General features: G+C 46.6%; 1 protein-coding gene across 1 annotated transcript in view; it reads left to right on the forward strand.

The window, feature by feature from the left end:
• The window catches only part of GPBAR1 (G protein-coupled bile acid receptor 1), a 46638-nt gene extending 30463 nt beyond the window's left edge, over positions 1–16175 (forward strand). Inside the window, exon 2 of the mRNA XM_088472425.1 lies at positions 15017–16175. Within this exon, the coding sequence (XP_088328551.1) occupies positions 15139–16134 (996 nt within the window). The 5' untranslated portion in view covers positions 15017–15138 and the 3' untranslated portion in view covers positions 16135–16175. The remainder of the gene's footprint in view (positions 1–15016) is intronic.
• Positions 16176–24687: the final 8512 nt, after the last annotated feature.

The raw sequence follows: 24687 nt of genomic DNA on the forward strand, positions 1-24687 counted from the left end.
CAGCATCTCCTGGCCTCTCCTATCTCTTCCCCAGCCCTTCCCCATGAGGCCATTCCCCTTTTTTGGGTGCATTGTGTCCCTTTGAAAAATGAGGGGGGTGCCAATGCTCTTTCTGGCACATGGCATCAAAAAGCCTAGTTACGGCTCTGGTGCATGTGTTCCAATACCAGAGCACTGAGGCTTGCTTAACAGTTTACTATGGCCCAGAGTGTCATAAACATTTGCAAAATCTAGGAATAATTCACCAGCCAACTGACCATGTTGCATTCCTCTCTGAATTCCATGACACATTACTAATAGGGTTGTTACTGTGTAGCAATAGCCAAATTGAAACAGGCAAAGGAAATGTGTTGTTGTGTAAAGGCTGCTGCTTTGGGAATTTTTAAAATGAAACAGTTGTATTCTATTAAATATTTTCTTTGGCTCTCACTGCTGTGACAGAGACAGTACAGAACAGCAGAGGCGAGCCCTGTCCCACCAAAAGTAATATATATATATATATATATATATATATATCAATCATATGCCAGGTCCATACTGCCCCCTCGCCATACTAGTTGTAATTGTACTGTATTTGCTGAGGCATACTCTCTACTCTCAGGGTTAGATGGGGAGAGGATATTTAGCGTGCCTGGCAGGTACTAATAGGACATTCCATACCTGCCATAAGTCATGCTACCGATTCAGATCAGGTTACATAGTCTCATATAGTTATCTGTAATTTCAAGAATGTTATGCCTCTAGGGTATCATACACTGCTGCCGACTTGTCAACCTATATACTGTAGACGGCATAGTTCTAGGATGCCCCCGTACTTAGGAGGAGCTTGACTTTGACATTACAGAATTTCTGAACGGTAAGCGCCATGGGCTGAGGCATCACTGTTGAAGTATATAACACTTTTAAAGGGTCTTTCATTATTCAGCTGTTGTTATTTAATAATTTGAAGGACCGGCCTAGCTTATCACACTCAGTTGGAAGCTTTATTAGTAGTGATGATTAAACCTGGTAAAGATCAGTTGAGTGTATATTCATATTGCCCAATTCTCTTGTACACTTCAGATGTTAAATACTTGCTAAACTGCAATCAATTCATCTGATATTGCAACTGGTGCACCTTGATCAGACACGCTTTATGTCTGGTAAATCGACTGCATAATTTATTTGCCAATATTCAGAGAGCTCATTCTTCCAGGGATGAGGCAGTGGTGGTGTCCTTGTATTCAAGGCTTTTGACTCGGTGGAGTGGGAGTATTTGTTGCAGGTGCTTTACAGTTTACACAATTGTTTTTGGTCTTTTCGATTCTACCCAAGTGGCTAAAGTCTGCACTAATATATTTACCTCTGCTCCCTTTTCACTAAGAATGGGCACTAGACAGGGTGGCTGCTGTCACTCTTATAGCTGTTGGCATAGAACCCATGTTTGCTTTAAGCTGGGTACACACTGGCCGATATATTGGCCGATCAATTGATTGGCCAATATATCGTGCCCCCGTCGGCCAGTGTGTACAGACGATATGTCTGTGAACAACATCATTCACAGACATATCGCATTGGCTGTGCTGCACAGCCAGTGAACAGATATGTCTGCAGGCATATCTGTCCATCGGCAAGTGTGTAAGGGCGATCAGCCGATCGCCCGTACACAGGGGTGCAGAAAGGGGGGGAGCCACGAGCGGGTATTACTTACCTGGGTCCGGCACAGCTCCCCATCCACAGCAGCCCAGCACACGCTGCTGTGTGCTGGGCTGCACTGGGAGACTGTCCGAGGCTGCTAAAGCAACAGCCCGAGCAGTCTCCTATGCCAAAGGGGGGGAGCGATCACGCTGATCGCGCCCCCCATTGGCTGTGCGCCGGGCTGAGGGGCACACAGCGCCCCCCTCCCCAGCGCTGCAAATGTATATTTTTTTTCCACGCTTTCCGTGATTAGGCCACGCCCCCTACCCGCCCCCTGGCCGCCTGGACCCGCTGCTGCATGCAGATGATGGTCGTTCACTGTGTATGAATGACCATCATCTGCAGATATATCTGTCAGGTGTGTACCCACCTTAAGTTATCCATATCCCGGGATCAGTGCCCTCTCTGATACCGGGACATGGATAACATTGTATGCAGACGACGTGCTGTTATTTTTGACTGATGTACATGGATATTTGCGTACTCATCTTTACATTGTTACTGTTTTCATAAACAATTTGGGCATTCAACTTAATTGGGATAAACTGATTATTATCCTCATGTGCAGTCCTATACTGCTATACTGGCTTCCAACTCCTTCTCTCATTGAGTAATATGGTCATTGCTATCTAAATACTTAGGGATTTTGATTTCCCATGGAGCTTCTGGACCCTGTGACTGACCTATTTAAGTCCAAATCTTACATGATGTGTGAAAATAGGCTTCCATTTATGGGGAAGGTCAAATTCTAAAATGATCATACAACCCAAACACAAACAAGAATGTGCTACTGCACTCCCCGGCTTACATTCCCAACCATGCCTTTCAGTTGATTAAAAGCTAAGTATTGTCCTTTGTGTAGGGTGACAAAAGACCCAAGACAAGACTCAGCTCTCTGACTATATCTAAAGGCTTTGGGGGAGAAGCCCTTCCCAACCTTAAAGACTCTGGGCCTGATTCAGCAAGCGCAGCCTAACATAAGGACACCCAATTCCACTTACTGACATTTGTGTACTTTGGCAACATAGCAAAACTATCTGTAACATCGAGTAACTTCCGACCCGTATGCACAGTTAAGGCAGGTCAGACCTCACCCAGGAATTACTTACTTCAGCACACGCTATGAGGTGTCAGGTTGCATATGGTATCTCAGTGACTAATTTAAGCATGCCCCTGCAACACTGTCCCAACGCCCTGGCATGGCTGCGTACGGCCGACCACCACCCCCGTCACCACCCACAAATGGCACTTCCTGTCAATCACCCGATCACAGAGGCTGGCTCGCACCTATGGAGAGAGAGAGAGATATGACAGTGGGCAGAGTAGAACAGTGCCAGTGGTGACAGTGTGCAGAGGAGGTAATTTGCTGCGTAGTACAGCAAATCTACCAGAGAAATCAAGGTCTCCGTGCTACATATGTGCTTGTGGGCCATGATTACAGCAATGCATTATGGGAACCCCACCCAGTCCCTTTATTATTGTTATAGTTGCAAAGCCATTGGCATATCTATAATGGATGCAGGGGGTGCTGTGCAAACGGGCTCCTGGGTTCCAGGTGAACCACACCGCACCCGTGTTAATACTTTTGTTCCCAGAGATCCACAACGGCGCTGCAGTAGCAGTGCAAATCACTGGTGAAATAGCATGGCGGCGATATTTCTGGCGACTTGCACAGGCCCAGTAGAGGTGTTCCTGGCACCAAGGTGCAGGCGCCATGTTACCAGAGACCTGTGCATGCGCAGTAGAGGTGTCCTGGGTACCATGGCGCGGACGCCATTTTACCAGAGACCTGTGTCACAATGCCAGAGTCTACTACACCACAGAGAGGAGGTACGGAGTAGTCTGTACACAGGCCCCCTCCTCTCTTAAATCGCCCCTACGCAAAGTGCTCCCTACATTTCACCAAATATGGGTGCACTGGTATGAATCTAGACATGACAGGCTGCTTAGTGGTGGGGTAGAGGGGGTTGGGCAAGGGTTCCCTTAGAGTGTACATCCTTGATTATAATTTCTGTTTAAGATAGTTGCATATACTGTAGGTTATAGCTACAGTGCTACTTACTTTATTAATCTTGACTTTGATTAACAGTTTAGCTTATTTGATATATTACACGATTTGATGATATGTACAATTTTTTTTATCTATACGCCATCACTGTATTTTAGTACACTGTCTTATGAGTATGAATGCTTCACAGTCTTTGTATTAGTTTTCTTTTTCTTGTTGTTTAATTTATCTTCATAATTAAAATAGAATATACTTAAAAAGAATAAAAAAAACACAGACATAATATATCGGGAGAGATTCAATTGAGTGCGGTAAGTGTCACACATCTTATTACCGTGGCTAAAGGTCCAACACTTATTCGATTATATATATATATATATATTTATATATATAGATATTATAAGGGCACAGGCATGCCCTTATATTAAGGCTGAATCGAAAAAAATGGAAATCTCCATAGAGAATTCCAGTGGGGGGAGGGGGGGGCATGGTGTTTAAGGGGCTACTCCTCCAAAGCTATTGGAGGTACCGGGCTGAAATTTGTCATGGATGGGTAGAACTGTCTCTCGGCGCTGCATGCCAAATTTCAAGGCAAAAAAATTGGATGTGGGAGTAATTAAATTTCCAACTGCCAGTTTTTTCTAACACTTTCCGTTAGGACCACTTTTCTACTGTTCTCTATGGGGGATTTTTGGGAAGGCATAACTCAGGGTAGGGGTGCATTTAGACTTGGGGTTTGTTTTATTAGGTAGCTATTGTTCCAGGGTAGGGCCTTTTGGGGTTCAGGTAATTGAGAAAGTTACAGATTTTAATTTATTACCTCACAATTTTGCCATTATAGAGATAGGAAGATTCAATTCCTTGCGCAGCCTCAGTAGGAGCCTCCAGAAGGTGTACTCACTGTGGCTTCACTTGGGTGCACCAAGATGACTGTCCTCTGTAGGTGGTAGCTGGGGCCAGGGGATGAAAGTGGTCATTTGCTGCGGCTGGGACCCGGGGGAGGGGGGGGCAGCGGGCGCTAGCTGTGACCGGGACCCGGGGACAGTAGCGGACGGTGGTGATGTGGCGGCAGCGGCAGTGCAGGCAGTGGTGGTGTGGGGGAGGACTCTGGGGTTGTGCAGGCGGCATTACTCGGTACTCGGAGGGGGCAGAAGGCGCTAGCTGCGGCCGGGACCCGGGGGCAGTAGCGGGCGGTGGTGGTGCGGCGGCAGCGGCAGTGCGGGCAGCGGTGGTGCAGGCAGCAGGACCAGGGTCGGATCAAAAAGATCCGTGATACCTGCATCTGTGTTCCCATGTTCATGCCACTCTCTACCCCCATTCACGTCGCTCTGTCCCCCCAAACCGTACCACTCTGTTTCCCCCCCATTCGCACCACTGTTTTCCACCCATCTGCATCACTTTGTTCCTCCCCACTATCGGCACCACTGTTTTTTAGCCATCTGCATCACTTTGGCACCCCCCCTCTGTACTGCTTAATCTTCCCCCCTCTACACGCCTTTCAGTCTCACCCATTCATGCTGCTCTGTCTCCTCCCCCATCCACACCACCTTATCTCATCTGCGCAGCTCTATCTTCTGCTCAGACCTCAGTTGCATAGACGGTATGTGTGTATAAAAAATGAGCACTCAATTCTGTAAATTAGCAGCTCCACCATTTTGTGAGTGACAGCAATCTCACTCTGTGAGAGTGCTGAATCTGCAGTTAACCACAGAGTGTGATGGCATACCATATCTGTATTGCGCAAGGAACATGCCCATTAATTAATTAATTAATTATCGGAATTTCATTGCTTTTTTAGGTTTGATTCGCAGAAATTCTATAGGTTTTGTGAAAATTCAGATCATGTCTAGATAGATCGATAGATAGATAGATAGGAGACAGACAGATAGATAGATATGAGATAGATAGATAGATAATATGAGAGGGATAAATAAATAGAGATTGGATAGATAGATAGATAGATAGATAGATAGATAGATAGATAGACAGACAGATAGATAGATGTGAGATAGACAGATAGGAGATAGATAGATAGGATAGATAATATGAGAGGGATAAATAAATAGAGATTGGATAGATAGATAGATACATAGATAGATAGATAGATAGATAGATAGATGGACTACTACTAAGGGCACTGCTGGGGGGGACTACTACTAAGGGCACTGGGGGGGTACTACCACTAAGGTCACTGCTGGGGGTACTACTAGGAGCACTGCACACTGGTGGGACCACTACTGGGGGAGACTGCATAGAGGGGGATTACTACTAGAGGCACTGCTGGGGGGACTACTACTGGGGACACTGCTGGGGTGACTACTACCGGGGGGCATTGTTGGGAGGGAATACAACTGGGGGCACTGCTTGACTACTGGGGGGACTACTACTGGGGGGCATTGCTGGGGGGGACTACTACTGGGGGCACTGCTGGGGGGATTACTACTGGGGGCATTGCTGGGGGGCTACTACTGGGGGCATTGCTGGGGGGGCTACTACTGGGGGCATTGCTGAGGGTGGTCTACTACTAGAGGAATTTCTGGGGGGGTGACTACTACTCGAGGCATTGCTGGGGGGGACTACTACTGGGGGACTGCATTAATGGGACCACTACTGGGGGCACTGCACTGGTGGGACCACTACTGGGGGCACTGCATAGATGGGGATTACTGCTGGGGGCAGTGCATAGGTGGGGAACTACTACTGGGGGCATTGCTGGGGGAGGACTACTACTGGGGTCATTGCTGGGGGAGGACTACTACTGGAGGCTCTGCTGGGGGGACTACTACTGGGGGCACTGCTTGGGGGTTAGGACTGGGGGCACTGTATAAGGGGGTCTACTACTGGGGGCATTATGTAAGGGGCACTGCATAGGGGGACCACTACCTGGGGCACTGCATAGGGGCACCACTACTGGGGGCACTGTATAAGGGGCACTACTGGGGGCACTGTATGAGACCCCTGACAACGAGCAGGTAATTTAAAAGTAATTAGAAGCCTTACAGTGGGGCATAAAATGGTGTCAGGGGGCAAATATGTAAGTGGAATTTTGGTAATAGGCATTACAGTGTGTGGCATAATGTTTAATGGGCATTAAGGTGTGTAGAATAATGTGTAAGGGGCATTACGGTGTGCGGCATAATGTGTACTGGGCATTAGTACAAGGGGGGAAAATACTGTAAACTGTCTAGGGGGGTGGGGGCACATTTTAAACTTTTGCACTGAAACCCAAATTGCATGTAAATGGCCCTGTAATGATTTTACTAAAATGCCATGGGGAGGGGGGGAGGCGTCAGAAACATTTTTGGCAGGGAGGAGCCAAATTTATAGTTATACCACTGGATTAAAGATAGATTGATTGATATGAGATAGATAGATAGATATGAGATAGATAGATGTGAGCAAGACAGATAGATAGATAGATAGATATGAGATAGACAGATATATAGATATGAGATAGACAGATATATAGATAGATGTGAGATAGATACAGTAGATATATAGATAGATAGATAGATAGATAGATAGATAGATAATATGAGAGGGATAAATATATAGAGAGCCCCAGCGGTGGCTTGGAGGCGCTGGGTAGCTTGGGGGCGACGGGGGCAGTAGTTATGTCACTCAGTGGCGGAATTCCCATGACTACGGAGGGTGCAGGGGGTGCGGTCGCACCCCCTGCACCCTCCATCTGCCGGGCGCCCGCTGAGTGTGTTACCAGCGGGCGCCCGGCTCCTATTCAAACCCCCGGCGGCAGCCGGTCGACGGAGCTCCCTCCGTCTTCCGGGTCCCGCAGGGTACTATGGGAGTGACGTCATGACGTCACTCCCATAGTGCCGAGGATCGGACGCCGGGGTATGGATGGCAGCAGCACTGGAGCAGGGAAAAAGGTAAGTGTTTTTTTTTTTTTCTTTTGTGTGTGTTTGTGTGTGCTTGGGGGGGGAGAGAAACTACTGCGGGCAACTACAGAGGGCTCACTACTGGGGGCAACTAGGTGCAGCTACAGGGGGCTCACTACAGGGGGCTCACTACTGGGGGTAACCACAGGGGGCTCACTACTGGGGCAACTACAGGGGGCTCACTACTGGGGGCAACTACTGGGGCTCACTACTGGGGGCAACTACTGGGTGCAACTACAGGGGGCTCACAACTGAGGGCAACTACAGGGGCAAGTACTGGGCACAACTACAGGGGGCAATACTAGAAGGGGCACAACTACAGGGGGCAGTATTTGAAGGGGCAAAACTACAAGGGGCACTGCATATGGGCACAACTACAGGGGGCACTACTTTAATGGGCACTACTACAGGGGGCCCTGCATAATGGGCACTACTACATGGGGCACTACTTTAATGGGCACTACTACAGGGTGCCCTGCATAATGGGCACTACTACAGGGGGCATTGCATAATGGGCACTACTACAGGGGGCACTACTACAGGGAGCATTGCATAAGGGGCACTACTACAGGGGGCATTGCATTTTGGGGTACAACTACAGGGGGCACTGTATAAGGGGCACTAACTTGATACACACAGTTTACAGGTTATAAACTATGGGCCTCAGTCAGAGCTGGACGCTATTTGCGGACGCTCGTTCAGAAAAAGGGGCTGGATATTTAAATTGAGCGCTCGCTCTTTGCGGTCTGTTGACGCCTCTATGTCTGAACGAGCGTCCAAAACATGCGCTCGCTATTTTGTAAAGACGCCCCTTGGCCGCTCGCATCATACGTCATCTCCACTATTTATTAGATTAATCGAGTACATCGAAAGGCGTATGAACTGCTCACTATTCTTGTGGTAGCATTTTCCTACCGCAATCATGCGAGCAGTTCAGGCTAAAAGACAACCAAGTGACGTGGTCGATGACGCTGCTTTACTAATTATGCACACCCTAAAAACGCCCGTTTTGACCGTTTGGCACGCCTGCGTTCGGATCTCCACTCCCCGTTTTCAAGCACCTTCCCCTGTTACCACCCACAAACGCCTCATCCTGTCACTCAAATTAGCAGGCATTCGCTATTTTGCGAGCACACGATTTCCGACCGCTCTGACTTGTTGACGCATGTGCATTACAACCCATATGTATGCGCAGATGTGCGAACATCGCTCGGAGCGAACGAGCGGCCGCTTACGAGCGGCTCTGAATCAGGCCCTATGTTCCCAATAATCTGGTTCTTCACGGACATAAAAACTGTGCAACCTGTCTTGAGCTGAGGTGACAGACTGGCAGGAGCAGAGTGGAGGGTTGGTGAAGTAGATCTGTCATTACTATGTGCATAATGTGCTATTAGGGGCATTACAGTGTGGCATAATGTGTTGTATGTGGCATGACTGTGTGGCATAATGTGTTGTATGTGGCATTACAGTGTGGCATAATGTGAAATAGGGGCATTACAGCATGGCATACATTTATTATAAGGTCTTTACTGTATGTCATTTTGTGTTATACGTGGCATTATTGTGTGGCATGTGTAAGGGGCATTGCTGTGCAGCATAATGTGTTGTAAGGGGCTCTCAGGTGTGGCATAATGTGTTGTAAGGGGCATTCCGGTGTGGCACACTGTGTTATAAGTGGCATTACTTAGTGTGTCATAATGTGTAGGGTACGTTGCTGTATCATGTAACCACACACCTTAAACGTCGTCTTTGGGCGGGGAGGGGGGGCGCCTGAAACTTTTTTGGCATGGGGGAGCAAAATTTATAGTTACACCACTGGATAGATAGAAAGATAGATAAATAGATAGATAGATATGATATAGACAGATATATAGATAGATGTGAGATAGATACAGTAGATATGATATAGATAGATAGATAGATAGATAGATAGATAAATAGATAGATAGATAGATAATATGAGGGATAAATATATAGAGATGAGATAGATAGATAGATAGATAGATAGATAGATATGAGATAGACAGATAGATATGAGATAGATAAAGAGATAGATAGATAGATAGATATGACAGATAGATAGATAGATAGATAGATAGATAGATAGATAGATAGATAGATAGATAGATATATGAGATAGTCAGATAGATAGATATGAGATAGTCAGATAGATAGATAGATAGATATGAGATAGATTGATATGAGATAGATAGATAGATAGATAGATAGATAGATAAGCTGTCTTTAGTGTGTGCCTGTGGATACGCCTCAATGAACATGTTCTGTGCTCCTCAATTGCAGTTTCCACTTACTGTTTGCAGATTTTAACAATATAATTGAATTCTGCTTCATTGAGAAGCAGCTATAAAACTCAATTCTCTGTGCGGATGTTTATGCTGTTTGGCTCCAACGCCCCCATAATGAAGGGAATTTGGAAGCATTTTTATGACTCTGAAGTGATCCCTAACCATAAAGCAACAGTTGCTATAGTTTTCTAGGAAAGTAATTTGTGACCAGGCAAAAACTCGTAAACTCAATGCTCAGAAACACATACAGGGCAGCCTCATCACCGTTCTATGTAAGATATGTGCAGTAGCTAACAGAAACATGCATAAAGCTGGAAACATAGACTGGTTTGTACTAGGGATGAGCGGGTTAGGATTTCTGAAATCCGAACCCCCCCCGAGCCCCCCCAATCCGAGCCGGGAACCGAGTCTGGCTCGGGTTTTCCCGCCTGACTCGGAACTGAAATCGAAGCAAAACTTCATCATCCCGCCTTCCGGATCTCGCGGGTTTTGGATTCTATAAAAGGTCCCCGCGTTGGTGCCATTTCTCACTCCGGTTGTGGACAGTGAAGACGGAGGGTGGGAGCTAGGGCTGGCTGGGCTGTGTTGTGCTGTTGTTGTCCATAGGGGCTGGCTGGGCTGTGTTGTGCTGCTGTCACAGGGGCTGACTGGGCTGTTTTGTGCAGTCAGTTGTCCATAGGGGCTGTGTCCACTCCAAAGTCTATAGGGGCTGGCTGGACTGTGTTGTGTCGTGTCCCATAAAGGCTGTAGTCCTAAAGGGGTGCTGTAGTGTTGTCCAGGGGGTGATCTGTCCATCAGGGGTGCTCCCCCAAAGAGCACTCAAAAAAAAAAAAAAATTTCTGTTTGTGAATTGTGTGCTCAGTAGCCGCACGTGCATCAACAAAGTAGCGCCAAGCGTGCGCCTGTGTCATAAATCAAGGCCCATCTGGCTTGTCCGTTAAAGGGTGCTGTAACCCCCAAAGTGCACTCCAAATAAAATATATATATATTTTTTTGTGTTTGTGAATTGTGTGTGCAGTAGCCGCACGTGCATCAACAAAGTAGCACAACGCGTGCACCTGTTTCATAAGTAAAGGGTTGGCTGACTTGACCGTTAAAGGGTACTGTAACCCCCAAAGTGCACTCCAAACAAAATAAAAAATTATTTTCTGTGTTTGTGAATTGTGTGCACTGTGGCTGCACGTGCATCAACAAAGGAGCAGTGCCAAGCGTGCGCCTGTGTCATAAATCAAGGGCCGGCTGGCTTGTCCGTTAAAGGGTGCTGTAACCCCCAAAGTGCACTCCAAATAAAATATATATATATATATATTTTTTGTGTTTGTGAATTGTGTGCGCAGTAGCCGCACGTGCATCAACAAAGTAGCGCCAAGCGTGCAACTGTATCATAAGTAAAGGGCTGGCTGGCTCGTCTGTTAAAGGGTGGTGTAACCCCCAAAGTGCATTCCAAACAAATAAAAAATTTTTTTTCTGTGTTTGTGAATTGTGTGCGGTGTAGCCGCACGTGCATCAACAAAGTAGCGCCAAGCGTGTGCCTGTGTCATAAGTAAAGGTCCGGCTGGCTTGACTGTTAAAGGGTGCTGTAACCCCCAAAGTGCACTCCAAACAAAATAAAAAATTATTTTCTGTGTTTGTGAATTGTTTGCACTTTGGCTGCACGTGCATCAACAAAGGAGCAGCGCCAAGCGTGCGCCTGTGTCATAAATCAAGGGCCGGCTGGCTTGTCCGTTAAAGGGTGCTGTAACCCCCAAAGTGTACTCCAAAAAAAATATATCTTTTTTTTTTTTGTGTTTGTGAATTGTGTACGCAGTAGCCGCACGTGCATCAACAAAGTAGCGCCAAGCGTGTGCCTGTGTCCCATAAGTAAAGGGCCGGCTGGTTCATCTCTTAAAGGGTGGTGTAACCCCCAAAGTGCACTCCAACAAAAATAAAAAATAATTTTCTGTGTTTGTGAATTGTGGGCCTGATTCAGAGCCACTCGTAAGCGGCTGCTTGTTCGCTCTGAGCGATGTTCGCACATCTACGCATACGTATGGGTCGTAATGCGCATGCGCCAACCAGTCATTGCGGTCGGAAATCGAGCGCTCGCAAAATAGCGATTGCCTGCTAATTTGAGTGACAGGATGAGGCGTTTGTGGGTGGTAACAGGGAAGGTGCTTGAAAACGGGGAGTGGTGATCCGAACACAGGCGTGCTAAAAGGTCAAAACGGGCGTTTTAAGGGTGTGCATAATTAACAAAGCAACGTCATCGACCATGTCACTTGGTTGTTTCTTAGCCTGAACTGTTCGCATGATTGCGGTAGGAAAATCCAACCACAAGCACTGCGAGCAGTTCATTCGCCTTTCGATGTACTCGATTAATCTAACAAATAGCGGAGATGATGTAGGATGCGAGCGGCCAGGGGGCGTCTTTACAAAATAGCGAGCGCATATTTCGTTCACTCGCTCAGACATAGAGGCGTCAACAGACCGCAAAGAGCAAGCTCTCAATTTAAATAGCCGGCCCCTTTTTCTGAACGAGTGAGCGCAAATAGCGTCCGGCTCTGAATCAGGCCCTGTGTGCACAGTGGTTGCACGTGCATCAACAAAGGAGCAGCACCAAGCGTGCGCCTGTGTCCCATAAGTAAAGGGCCGGCTGGCTCATCTTTTAAATTGTGGTGTAACCCCCAAAGTGCACTCCAACAAAAATAAAAAATTATTTTCTGTGTTTGTGAATTGTGTGCACTGTGGTTGCACTTGCATCAACAAAGGAGCAGCGCCAAGCGTGTGCCTGTGTCCCATAAGTACAGGGCCGGCTGGCTCATCTCTTAAAGGGTAGTGTAAGCCCCCAAAGTGCACTCCAACAAAAATAAAAAATTATTTTCTGTGTTTGTGAATTGTGTGCACTGTGGTTGCACGTGCATCAACAAAGGAGCAGCGCCAAGCGTGCGCCTGTGTCATAAGTCAAGGGCCGGTTTGGACATCTGGTCCGGACTGAAGGACGTGCCAACAATTTCTGACATGTATACTGTCACTGCATATGATACTGTCACCACTGACAGAATGTTGGAGGATTACATTGGGGACAGCATCCAAGTAAGAATGTCAGACAGTCCGTACCTGTACTGGCAGGAAAAAGAGGCAATTTGGAGGCCCCTGTACAAACTGGATCTATTTTACCTGAGTTGCCCCCCTCCAGTGTGTACTCCGAAAGAGTGTTTAGTGCAGCCGGGAACCTTGTCAGCGAAAGGCGTAGGAGGTTGCTTCCACAAAATGTGGAGAAGATGATGTTCATAAAAATGAATTATCAACTCTTCCTGGGAGACCAGCCTCCAGAAAGTACAGAGGGACCTGTGGTGGTGGATTCCAGCGGGGACGAATTAATACTCTGTGAGGATGAGGATGTACACAACACTGAAGAGGGTGAGGAATCGGTGGATGAGGAGGATGAGGACGACATCTTGCCTCCGTAGAGCCAGTTTGTGCAGAGACAGATTAATTGCCAGCTTGTTTTGTGGTAGCCCAAACGAACCAATCATTTCAGCCACAGTTGTGTGGCAGACCCTGGCGCTGAAATGATTGGTTTGTTAAAGTGTGCATGTCCTGTTTATACAACATTAGGGTGGGTGGGAGGGCCCAAGGACAATTCCATCTTGCACCTCTTTTTTTTCTTTGCATTATGTACTGTTTGGGGCCTAGTTTTTCAAACTGCCATCCTGTCTGCCGCTACAGTGTCACTCCTAGATGGGCCACGTGTTTGTGCCGCCCACTCGTGTCGCTTAGCATAGTCATCCAGCTACCTCGGTGCAACCTTTTGGACTAAAAACAATATTGTGAGGTGTGAGGTGTTCAGAATAGACTGGAAATGAGTGGAAATTAATGTTATTGAGGTTAATAATAGCATAGGAGCAGAAAAACCCACAAATTCTGTGATTTTAGCTGTTTTTATGCTTTTTAAAAAAAAAAATACAGATCCAAACCACAAAACTCAGAACCCAAAACACGGAAAGGTGGTTTTGGCAAAACCAATCCAGATCCAAAACACGAAGAAAGATCCAGATCCAAAACCAAAACACGAAAACACAAAACGTGCACACCCCTAGTTTGTACAAATCAATAGATTAGAAGATATCATGAACAACTGTCAAATGAAGCCACTGGTTTGTTCAGTATGAGGTGTCACAGGTTCCCTGTGAACTGATAAGCTAAACATTGGCTTTCTTCACTCATTCACTCGACACAAGTTCACTCTGAGAGGGAAATTCAGTTGTATTTTTGGGTGTCAAAATGCAATGGGAGCCCAACGGAGCAACTCAATTATTGCTCCGTTTTGGAGTCCATGCCATGTGTGCATGATCAAAAGCACGGGGTTTAGCCGCGTATAGTAGCTAACCCAGTCTAAAGTCCTGCTTTGGGCGTCCAAACAGCCAACATCGCACATTTCTGCTCGCCATCTCAGGAAGCAGGGAGCAGAAATGTGTCTAACCGTGGCTATGGGTGCCTGAACAGAGCAATCCCCTGTGATTCACAAATTTGATTGGTCCTGCAAAAAGAGGGACAGAAGGTGACTGCAGAAAGGGGTGGATCTATAACCATAGCAGAGGGCCATGGATTTGAGTTTCAGAGATGTGGGGGCCCAATAATGTGCTTCCATCATTGTCGGTCCCCTCTCTGCTCAGAAGAGAATCGCAGAGGCCTGTGATATGGTTAGGAACAGATCACCAAGCCTCCTTCCAATTTTGCTAGGGGCCTGTCAGGGCACCCCCGACTGCACACATACATCCATCTATCTGTGGTGATTTGCCTACAATATTTTCCCCATTCCTAATATTGATCTGCTAGATTTCTATGAGGTTTAGGAACACGAGTGATTGCCTGATATCTGCTACAATATTGCAGTATATATGGTCTTCTGAAGAAATGCATAACTCATTAGTAATCCACAGATATGATTAAGGATCAAACACAATAGTTCTATAAACATAATCACTTTGCCAGAGACTTACTAATTTGTATTTGATTCAGACCATTGTGTCTCTAACATCTTGATTCATAGAAATATAGCATAGAAAAAAATGTTTATATATATATAAAATGGAAAAGTACCAGTACATTATAATGACTCCATATTCCTTTATCTTTATTTTTCTCAGTGAGAATACTCCTTGCTGTGGTGAAGACTGTTGTCTCTACTGCAATCCAAGGGGGGAGGGAATGCTTCCAGGACCTCCATTAAGGACATGACCTAGTCACCTTGTCATTGACTCAGTGAGGGATGGGGTTAAATGACCGTGGGAATTCATCAGAGAATGAGGAGAAACTCATTATCTTGCTCTCCAGCCCTCTCACAGCCTTCATCATCTTCTCCAACCTCTTCATCATCATTGGAATTGTGTTCAACAAGAAGCTACACAACACTGCCAACTACTTCTTCCTCAGCTTGTTGTTTGCAGACTTCTTCACCGGGGTTCTCCTCCCCTGCATTCCCCGAATGAGATTCAACAAAGAGCTGGGGTATTACAGGTGTTTTATTGCATTCATATCTCCTAATTTCTTTTTCCTCTCCTTCCTCGCCAACTTGTTAATGGTCCACTATGAGAAGTACTTGTGCATTATTTATCCTTTGCACTATCGGAATATTTGGATCCACCGTTGTGTACCATTTTCCTTGTTCATGGCATGGACCCTGCCACTGGCATTTGCCTGCCTGCCCATGCTGGGATGGAACAATTGGAATGCTAGCTACACCTGCTCTTATAAGCAAGTCTTCACAAATGAGTACATTTACCTGGAGACCTATGGGGTTGTCATCCCATCCATCCTGGTAATGAGTTTCATCACAGTCAAATTACTCTCAGTGGCCAGAAAACAACTGAATCAAATAAAGAAGCTCCACCGCTCAGTGCAACGGGAAGCAGCCACAGAGCTAGAACGCCAAATGGACTTGAGGTTTGCCAAATGCATCGCCATCTTCTCTTTGACGTTTCTCATTTGCTGGGTTCCTTACATTGCTCTTCTTCAGGTCTCAGTGTTAGCAATGGAGAAATATGAAATCAGTTGGTGGATTGTCCTTACACTCACATGTGTGGGAAGTGGAAGTGCTGCTATCATCCCAGTTATCTTGGGACTAAGTCATCGTCAGTACACTGAACTCTGGAGAAACCTATGGAAAACATATTGCCAGTCATGCTGCAAACAGAGGGCAAGTTCATCAATTCATCATAACATGACTAACAAAGAGGAGATACTAGAATCAATTAACTGTGGGTAAATAATGAACCAACTTGTACTAGACCTCAGCCACACACTTTCCCCTCATATCTCTGGCTCCAGTCATATTTAGGGTTATAATAGAGGTCATAATCAATTTTAATGTTTATGCATGTCTTGGATAAACCTGTTAAACAAATGTGTGATTGGTTGCTGCGGGCTGTTGATATTAATATGCCATACAGAGAAGACACTTGTACAATTATATAATGTGGGAAATTTCTGACAAATCTTTATATTTAGGGGCCATATGCAATGAGCAGAATACAGTAGAATTACAATTTTTTTGTGGTGATGTTATGAGTTAGGTGCATTGTTGCACTATATGCAGCGCAAGAGGTCAAAAACATAATTGTGGATTTATATACCAGATATATAAGTCGGCAACTTTGACTGGGCAAGTCGGAAGGGGAGCCAGGTTGGATTTTTGCTCTTATTCTGAGGACGCTCATTGGAAGATATACATACAATTCACACTAAGGGGCCTATTCATCATACCTAAACTTTCTCTGGAGCTAATTAGGTTTAGAACTCGCATGGAGTTCTACCTAATTACCGGAGGAATTCATCATTCCTCCTCCCCATAACTATCTATTTTGAAAAGCTGTCATTTTTGCGATGACAGCTTATCAGGAAATAGATCGTTTTCCCTCTCTACTGTAACTTACCGCAGCTGGAATCTGTGCTGCGCATGCTCTGTCACAGTCGTAAAACCAGCGCATGCGCAGCACTGCCTACAGCAGTGGTAATTTTGTGTGTGTGTCCCAACCGCCCTCCCCCCTCTGAAAACCTAGACCCTATCCCGGCACTTACCTGCCCGCTGCAGCACCTCCGGTTCCGTCCTGCTGTTCTGACACGTGGTCTCCCAGCTGACCACAGTAGTTTAGGAAAAAGAAAAAAAAGTTATTTTTTTTCTAAACTTTATTGTGTTCTGCTGGGAGAACACTTGTCAGACCAGCCTCCGGAGCCAGAGGACGGACCAGAGCACAGGAGGGAGACGCCGGGGGACCTGTCAACGATGACACAGGTAAATTTTATCTGCTGTTCACCACCTCACAGTGGCGAATAGTAACTGAATCAAAGTCCAAAAATACATAATTTTCAGAATTTGATAAACACCATAATTTCCATATTCCCATACTAATGTATGGGGAGTGTGGAAATTAACGTAGGGGGACTTTACCAGGAGATATCAGTGATATCTCCTGTGTTAAGTCTCTTCATGATTACTAAAATACCGTTAATTAAGGAAAATGTCCTTAAAAACTTTATTTTAGTGTTGATGAATAGGCCCCTGAGAAACCTAACACAACAAGATGAATTGTACATAACTAGTGTTCACTCTAAATCCGGCGCCGGGCAGGGCGCTGGACCTAGAGAAAGGATACATCTGCGCGCGTGTGAAAAGGGGTTGTGGCCAGGAAAAGAGGCGTGTCTTTAAGATGCGTCTCCTTTTCGCCACTCTTGGGGGCGTGCCCGGAGCTCACAGACATGTCGGGCTGCCCCTAAGCGCTGCTAACAGTGTGAATGGATGCTGGGCGCACGGGCCCGACATCCATTCACCGACGGTGACTGCTACACTGCAGTTTTCCCCACTCATGGGACACTGCGACCGGTGGTGACGGCACCCGCAGGCTGTTACAGCGGGGCGCCGCAGGGTCCGTTCTGCTAAAACAGCCTAGCGGGAATGCTATATAACCCACTAGCCCCTTACTCTCCATGGGGCTGAATCTGAGTAGGACTCAGCTGTGACTATGTTAGCGTCTTTTGCAGTGGTTGCGTCTGTGACGTTATGCTATGTTAGTATCAGCCCTTCATCTGCTGTACAGAATGTGTAAAAGCTGGGACACTCAGTTTGAATGGCTGCAGTTGCAACCATCGGAAGCACCATTTGAACTTGCACCAACCCCATGCTAGGTGCAGAATCTCTGTCAGAGAATGCACTCCAATGTACAGGATAATGGGCGGGATGCAGGATGCGATGCATCCCACCGCCCTTTGCATGCATGCTGGCATTGGTAACCCCGGTATGCACGACGAGCACCGCAAAGGACTGCTCTCTCGGTAAGAAGCGATGCGCAGAAAGATGCATGCGCCGTGGGGGGTGCTGGGAGAGATCCGATTGGATCCCTCTCTTTACACTCTCCCGATAGAGCCCACAGGCTTCTATGGGTAATGCCATAAGAAAGCTACCCACCGTAAGCAAGCCCCGGAGTGCATCTGAGAAATACGGTCAAACCCGCATTTTGGGGTTTTTACCGTATTGCTCAGGTTGCTGCATCCTGCCTTAAGTGTCTTAGTCCTCACTCCTGCAACATAGCCACTACACTCCCATAACACGCCCATAAAATGTATTATCTTTGTGCGTCTCCATAGACACCTCCCAGTCACAGTCCAGGAATGGCTGATAAATTTGAGAGTCCAAACGCCTCAATCGGTCCAATACCTCTGTGCAAAGATACCGTGGGACACACTGAGTAGCTGGGCTTTTTGGGGGGCATTTGGACGCATACGTAGCCGCAAAAAATTGCCTACTTACATGAACATCGGCTTTGTATCAAACTCAGAATCAGCCGCCAAGTGAGCAGTAACACAATACATTTAGGGCCTCAATCAGTGTTAGGGATACATCTAGCTACAGGGTGCAGGGTGCAATTTTGCACCTTGTGCTGTCTGTGTATGTGTAAGCTCTCACGAGGGAATCGGTATGGGATCCTGGCTGCCGCTTGGCCAGCGGTTCGAAACCCCTGGCAGCGGCAGCCCAACAGATGAACAGATCCCGGCAGCAGAAGCCCGACAGCACTGGAAATCCCGATCGTCCCTAAGGTAAGTATAAACTAACCTAACCCCCTAACCTTAACCCTCCTTAGGGGTGCCTAGCCCTAACCTCCCCCCCAAGTGCCTAACCCTAATCCCCCCTCTAAGTGCCTAACCCTAACCCCCCCTTCCCCGCTGCCTAAACCTAAGTCCCCCCGGGGGGTTACCTAACCCTAAATCCCCCCCGTGGGTGCCTAACCCTCCCTCCCCTAGCCTAACCCTAACCCTCCCGGGGGGGGTGCCTAACCCTAAGTCCCCCGGGTGCCCTAAACCTAACCCTCCCCCCGCGGCTGTCTGCTCGCGATGCCCGGCATCCCTTCGATCGGGATGCCGGGCGCCTGTCTCCCGGCGTCGGGGAAATGACAGGCGTCTAGATATAGACGCCCGGCATTTCACCCTCGCCGGGATATGACAGTCGGGAAGCCGTCTGCTGGTATAAAGGCAGCCGGTTTCCCGATTGTATACCCTCACGAGCAGGGACCTCTTCCCTCATGTGCTTCTCCTTACACTTTCTTCTACTCCTTACTCCTCATAAGGGCACCTAACGCATCTCTGCCAACTCCCTGCTGCTTATTGTGAGTGTTTTATTCACTGTTGCAGCAATGTATATAATGTCCTTCACTGTACTGTAAGTTACTTGTTTTTTTTTGTTCAGTTATTAGTTTTATGTACTATGTAAGGCGCTGCAGAACACTTGTGGCGCCATATAAATAAAGGATAATAATATTAATAATTAAAGCTGCCCCGTATTTGTGTACTACTTGCAGCAGCAGCCAGAATTTTGACAGCATGCAAAACAAAAATTGTATTTGCACCACTCGCATGGCAGTATGGTTTTTTCAGGTGTAAATTTTAGTTGTATTTTCTCCTGATTCTAAGGCTATCATTTAGAATTGGACTTACTGTGTGCAATTTTTTTCTTTTGTGTAAAATATACATTTATAAAGATTTCCACAGAAATGGTGTATGCTCACACCATGTATGACTTGCTGAATGGCTCGCAGAACATTTGGGATAAATACATTTACAGAAATTCATATGCACAGTGCAAAATAACAAAAAAAAGATGTATCTATACATTACTGTACGTTTGTGCATTGTTTCCCTTTGTGTCTCTAGACTTCATATTATACCAGTGGTCTCCAACCTGCAGCTCACGAGCTACCGGTAGCTCGTGGTCTTAATTTTGGTAGATCACCTAGCTGTAGTACTGCCGAGTAAACTAGGAGGAAGTGACCTCTGACGTGTGCTCCCCCGTGGTGTCAACGCCTTGGGTAGAGCCAAAGGGAAGCACGTCAGGTGATTGCTGCAGCTGTGGTTCCACCCACGGCGTCTACGCTACGGCAGAGCGAGTGACTCCCATCCAGCCCTGCCGGAAAATCACACAGCAGCCCTGCCTAAACGGTATATTTTGCTCCTCTCATTGGAGCCGGTAATTAACAGTGAAATGTGCCTGTGCCTACATTTTATTTACAAACTACAATGATATTACTGTAATAATTAAATGCATTGTTGTTTTCTATGAAACATTTTTCTTTAATTTTCCTTAAATGACCTTCAGTTGTTCGGTTATTAACCAGATTTTTTTCTACAAATTTAGTAGCTCTTCAGGAGGTTTCATTTTACTAAAGTAGCTCACACTTCAATTAAGGTTGGCGACCACAGCATTATACTGTACAGAATTTGCTGCCACTTTTTTCAAGAAGACCAGAATAGCAACAGAGGCTTCTTTGTGCTTCCTCTTTTTATGCAGCTGATTTCTATCATTAAACAGAATTTCGAAGGGTTACTATGCAGGCATAATCTCTACGGATGGCAAACAGTCTCTCGCTGAATTTTATAGATCCTCAAGAGCCTACACTTTCTTTACTGTATTTTGTCACTGTTGTTATGTTATAAATACATGTTTAACTTTTCATTTGCAGCGTAACAGTTTATTTGTGTGTATTTAAACTGTCTAAGCGGATGTTCTGATTCACAAATGTAAAATATTTGTTTTATTGTTACATAAAAGTGGATGTTTTTAGATTCTGGATTCACAAGGACACTGCTTGTTAATTTTATTAAACAATGATTTACAGTTTTAAAATTGTATTTTGGTCATTCAGAATCATAGAAGATTAAATAAAGGGATCTTTTCTCAGTAGGGTGTAAGGACAAGGTGATGAGGCCAGAAGACAAATGGAAGGGCTACTCTGATTTTGCCACTAAGAGAACAGAGGGCCTGATTCAGAGCCGCTCGTAAGCGGCCGCTCGTTCGCTCTGAGAGATGTTCGCACAACTGCGCATGCGTATGGGTCGTAATGCGCATGCGCAAATCAGTCATTGCAGTCGGAAATCGTGCGCTTGCAAAACAGCGAGGGGCTGCTAATTTGATTGACAGAATGCATCATTTGTGGGTGGTAACAGGGGAAGGTGCTTGAAAACGGGGGAGTGGAGACCCGAACGCAGGCGTGCCTAACGGTCAAAAGGGTGTTTAATGGGAGTGCATAATTATTAAAGGAGCGTCATCGACCACGTCACTTGGTTGTCTTTTAGCCTGAACTGCTCGCAGTGATAGCGGTAAGAAAATCCTACCACAAGCACTGTGAGCAGTTCATACGCCTTTTGATGTTCCCGATTAATCTAATAAATAGCGGAGATGACGTGTGATGCGAACGGCAAAGGGGCGTCTTTACAAAATAGCGAGCGCATTTTTCGAATGCTCGCTCAGACATAGAGGCGTCAACACACCGCAAAGAGCGAGCGCTCAATTTAAATATCAGGTCCCTTTTTTAGAACGACCGTCCGGCTCTGAATCAGGTCCAGAGCCCATATGTGTTGCCAAATTGGGCAATATCAAAACATTTGGGGCTCTATTTATTAACGTTATTTTGACTAAAATAAAGTGAAAAAGGGTGTTTTCACACCCTTTTCACATTATTTTAGTATCACCTATAGCTATTACAGGGCAATTGGAGTAGAATTAGTAAAATTCTACTCCAACCCCTAAGTATCACTTATTTTTAGTAATCAGATCGCATTTCCCATAATTGTAGTGGGAAATGTGATCTGGCCAAAGTTACTAAAAATAAATTGTGAAAAAAATACCTAGGGAGGCCCTGTGATAAAATCCAGGGTCTCTCCCGGTTACCGGAATCCTACTCTGCTCTATCGGGGAGAGCAGAGCCGGGAGTTGGTCCCAGTAATCAGCTGTGTGGTCTAAGCAGACCGCAAGCTGATTCACTGCAAATAAAAAATAGTAAAAAAAAAAATGAACTTACCTGACTCCAGGGACCGGTGGTCGGGGCTCCGGGTGATGTCCTCCCTCCGGTCAGCTGGTCTCCCATGCTGCATTGCGGCCCTATCATCAGGTGATTGGGTCCCAGTGCAGTATGGGATATCACCTGACCGGAGGCATGGAGGACTTAGCACCAGGGGCGGGGCTTAGCACCGGGGGGGGGGGGGTAGCAGCGGCGGTCGGTCGGCGCATGTGCGGGCACTTTGTCACGGTCTTTTTTCCAAAAATATTGTGACTAGTGTGCGGATGGGATTCGCAGGGACAGAGCTTTATCGCAAGCTCTGTCCCTACAATGGATTTGTATTAAATCCCTGTGATATTGCTTGAATTCGCAATGCGAATTCAGTCGTTAATATCACACTACAATCTGCATTCAATATGCGGATTGTAGTAAATAGAGCCTTTGGCCCTTCAGGCTATGTGGCAACATCACTACTGGCATCACTGAGTCCACTTACTGCAGTGGGAAGATGACAGCTCACAATGACCTATATCAATAATATTCTGACTAATATGGGATTATAAAGGCAGGGACAAAACCCTGCTCCGCACCTTCCCCTCCACCTCAAAGATTGCATCCCAGCCATGGGCGTTACATGCCTACTCCTTCTGCTTCTTTCTTAAGGAGGTGTCAGCTCCGCTCCTCATGCTGAGAATACGTTTGACAGTGATAGCATTGCCAAACTCCACTCTCCCAACATATCACTGACACTGAGGAGCAGCAGACAACAACTTCACAGGTAAGAAGCTGCCAGCCGCTTCTCCAGGTCAGTGCCAGTGCTCTATGTGGGGGCACCGTTAGTGGCATTGCCATGGCGTTGCAGGGGGAGCTCCCCCAGCTGAAGACATGTTAATAATGGCACCAATTAGGGCAGGATGGCCAGTACTGGATTTCTGGTGTCAACACCAGTAGCCGGATTGCGGACCCACAGATGGATTGCCAGTACGTGTGATACCCCTGGAGGTGTTTGTTGTCCAGTTGAAATGAATATGTACACATATAGTTAAAAAGGAAAAGTTATTGTGTGTGCATTTGACTGAAGAGTGCCACATACACTGTACTTTGCTGTGGAAGCCCTTCCCCCCCCCCCTTCCCCACGGAGAGGACATTGGAGCGGGCTGCCCTGCCTGTACTGTTATGCACTGATGGGCACGCGGCAAGGGACAGATGGACACTGCCGCCGCGGAGGGGGTGAAGGGGACAGTGTGCGGCGCGTGCGGTCGGCGGGAAGCGGCCCCGCACGCGACCGCTGTGGATATATAGAGACACCCGCGGGGGCTGCTGGGAGCAGTCTGTGAGGAGCCTGAGGTAACAGGTTGGAAGGAGGCTCTGCTGGTGGGAAGTGTGAAACTTACCGGCAGGCGCTGTGGTAGAGCAGCGCTAGACGAGGGGTGTTGAGCTGTCAGAGCTGTGAGAAGCCGCGGCTGGGCAGGAAGCTGGGAAGGAGGCACTGCTGTGAGGAAGCAGCGTCAGCGGGGGCCGCCTCTAAGCCCTCCCCATCGGAGTGACGGACAGCCGGGGGGCTGAACTGGAAAAGAGAACGCTGTCCTGGGTGCTGGAGCTAGACGCCAGAGGGCAGGTCTGTGCAACTGTATTTCTAATTACACCTCCACACCACATTAGGCTGGTAAACAGACTGAGCTATTAGAAGGCCACTATACCTGTCACAGCTAATTCCAGTCCTGTAGGAATTATAGACTATTCACAAAATATCTCAAGGTTCTGAGGCGAATTAAGGTATTTAACCTGTCAGCGTCAGTCAAAGACAGTACAGTGAAGTTACACAGCCTGCAAAGTAGTGTTAACACACCCTGAAATTATCTTAATGCAACTAAAGCCTTTCTGAAAAGCTGTGAGGAGATTTCGCATATTGCCTTAGAGTCAGAATTACTTTGCTAGTGTGCCAGGACGGAATCGCATCTTTTCACCAGCCCTAACATAGAGTAACGTTCTGCAAAACCCAGCTTACTCTTCAGCAAGGGTATCATAGACTGTGGTGACGTGAGAAAGGAGTATTAGTTCATCTTCAGTGGATAAATTTATTCACCCTCAGGCCCGGGCTTGCAGCGTTCAAGAGGCAGTGACAGTGTCAGCATCAGCGTCAGTTACAGTGTCAGCATCAGCATCAGTTCAGCATCCCCAGTTTCTTCAGAGCTCAGGGAGACTAACCAGGAGAAATCGTCACTAGACTGTTGCAATTAACTGTCTCAAAGCCAATATAGTTGCATTTATGTGTGCTCACAGGAAGAGGGTGTCATAACACCTTGGGTGCAGGAAAGCTACTAACAGCGCACTGTAGGTTCACTCCCAAAGGAATACAGTGTTACATTAATACCAGAGACAGGTAGTTAAAACTATTTACAAAATATCCGTGCAGGACCTTGCATAAATAGAGTACACGTCGACTCATTCACCAACATTCTTCAACCCGGGCAACGTTTACAAAGACTAATTAC

Source organism: Taudactylus pleione, unplaced genomic scaffold (assembly GCF_031769625.1).
Source record: "Taudactylus pleione unplaced genomic scaffold, aTauple2 ptg000122l, whole genome shotgun sequence".
Taxonomy (NCBI): Eukaryota; Metazoa; Chordata; class Amphibia; order Anura; family Myobatrachidae; genus Taudactylus; species Taudactylus pleione.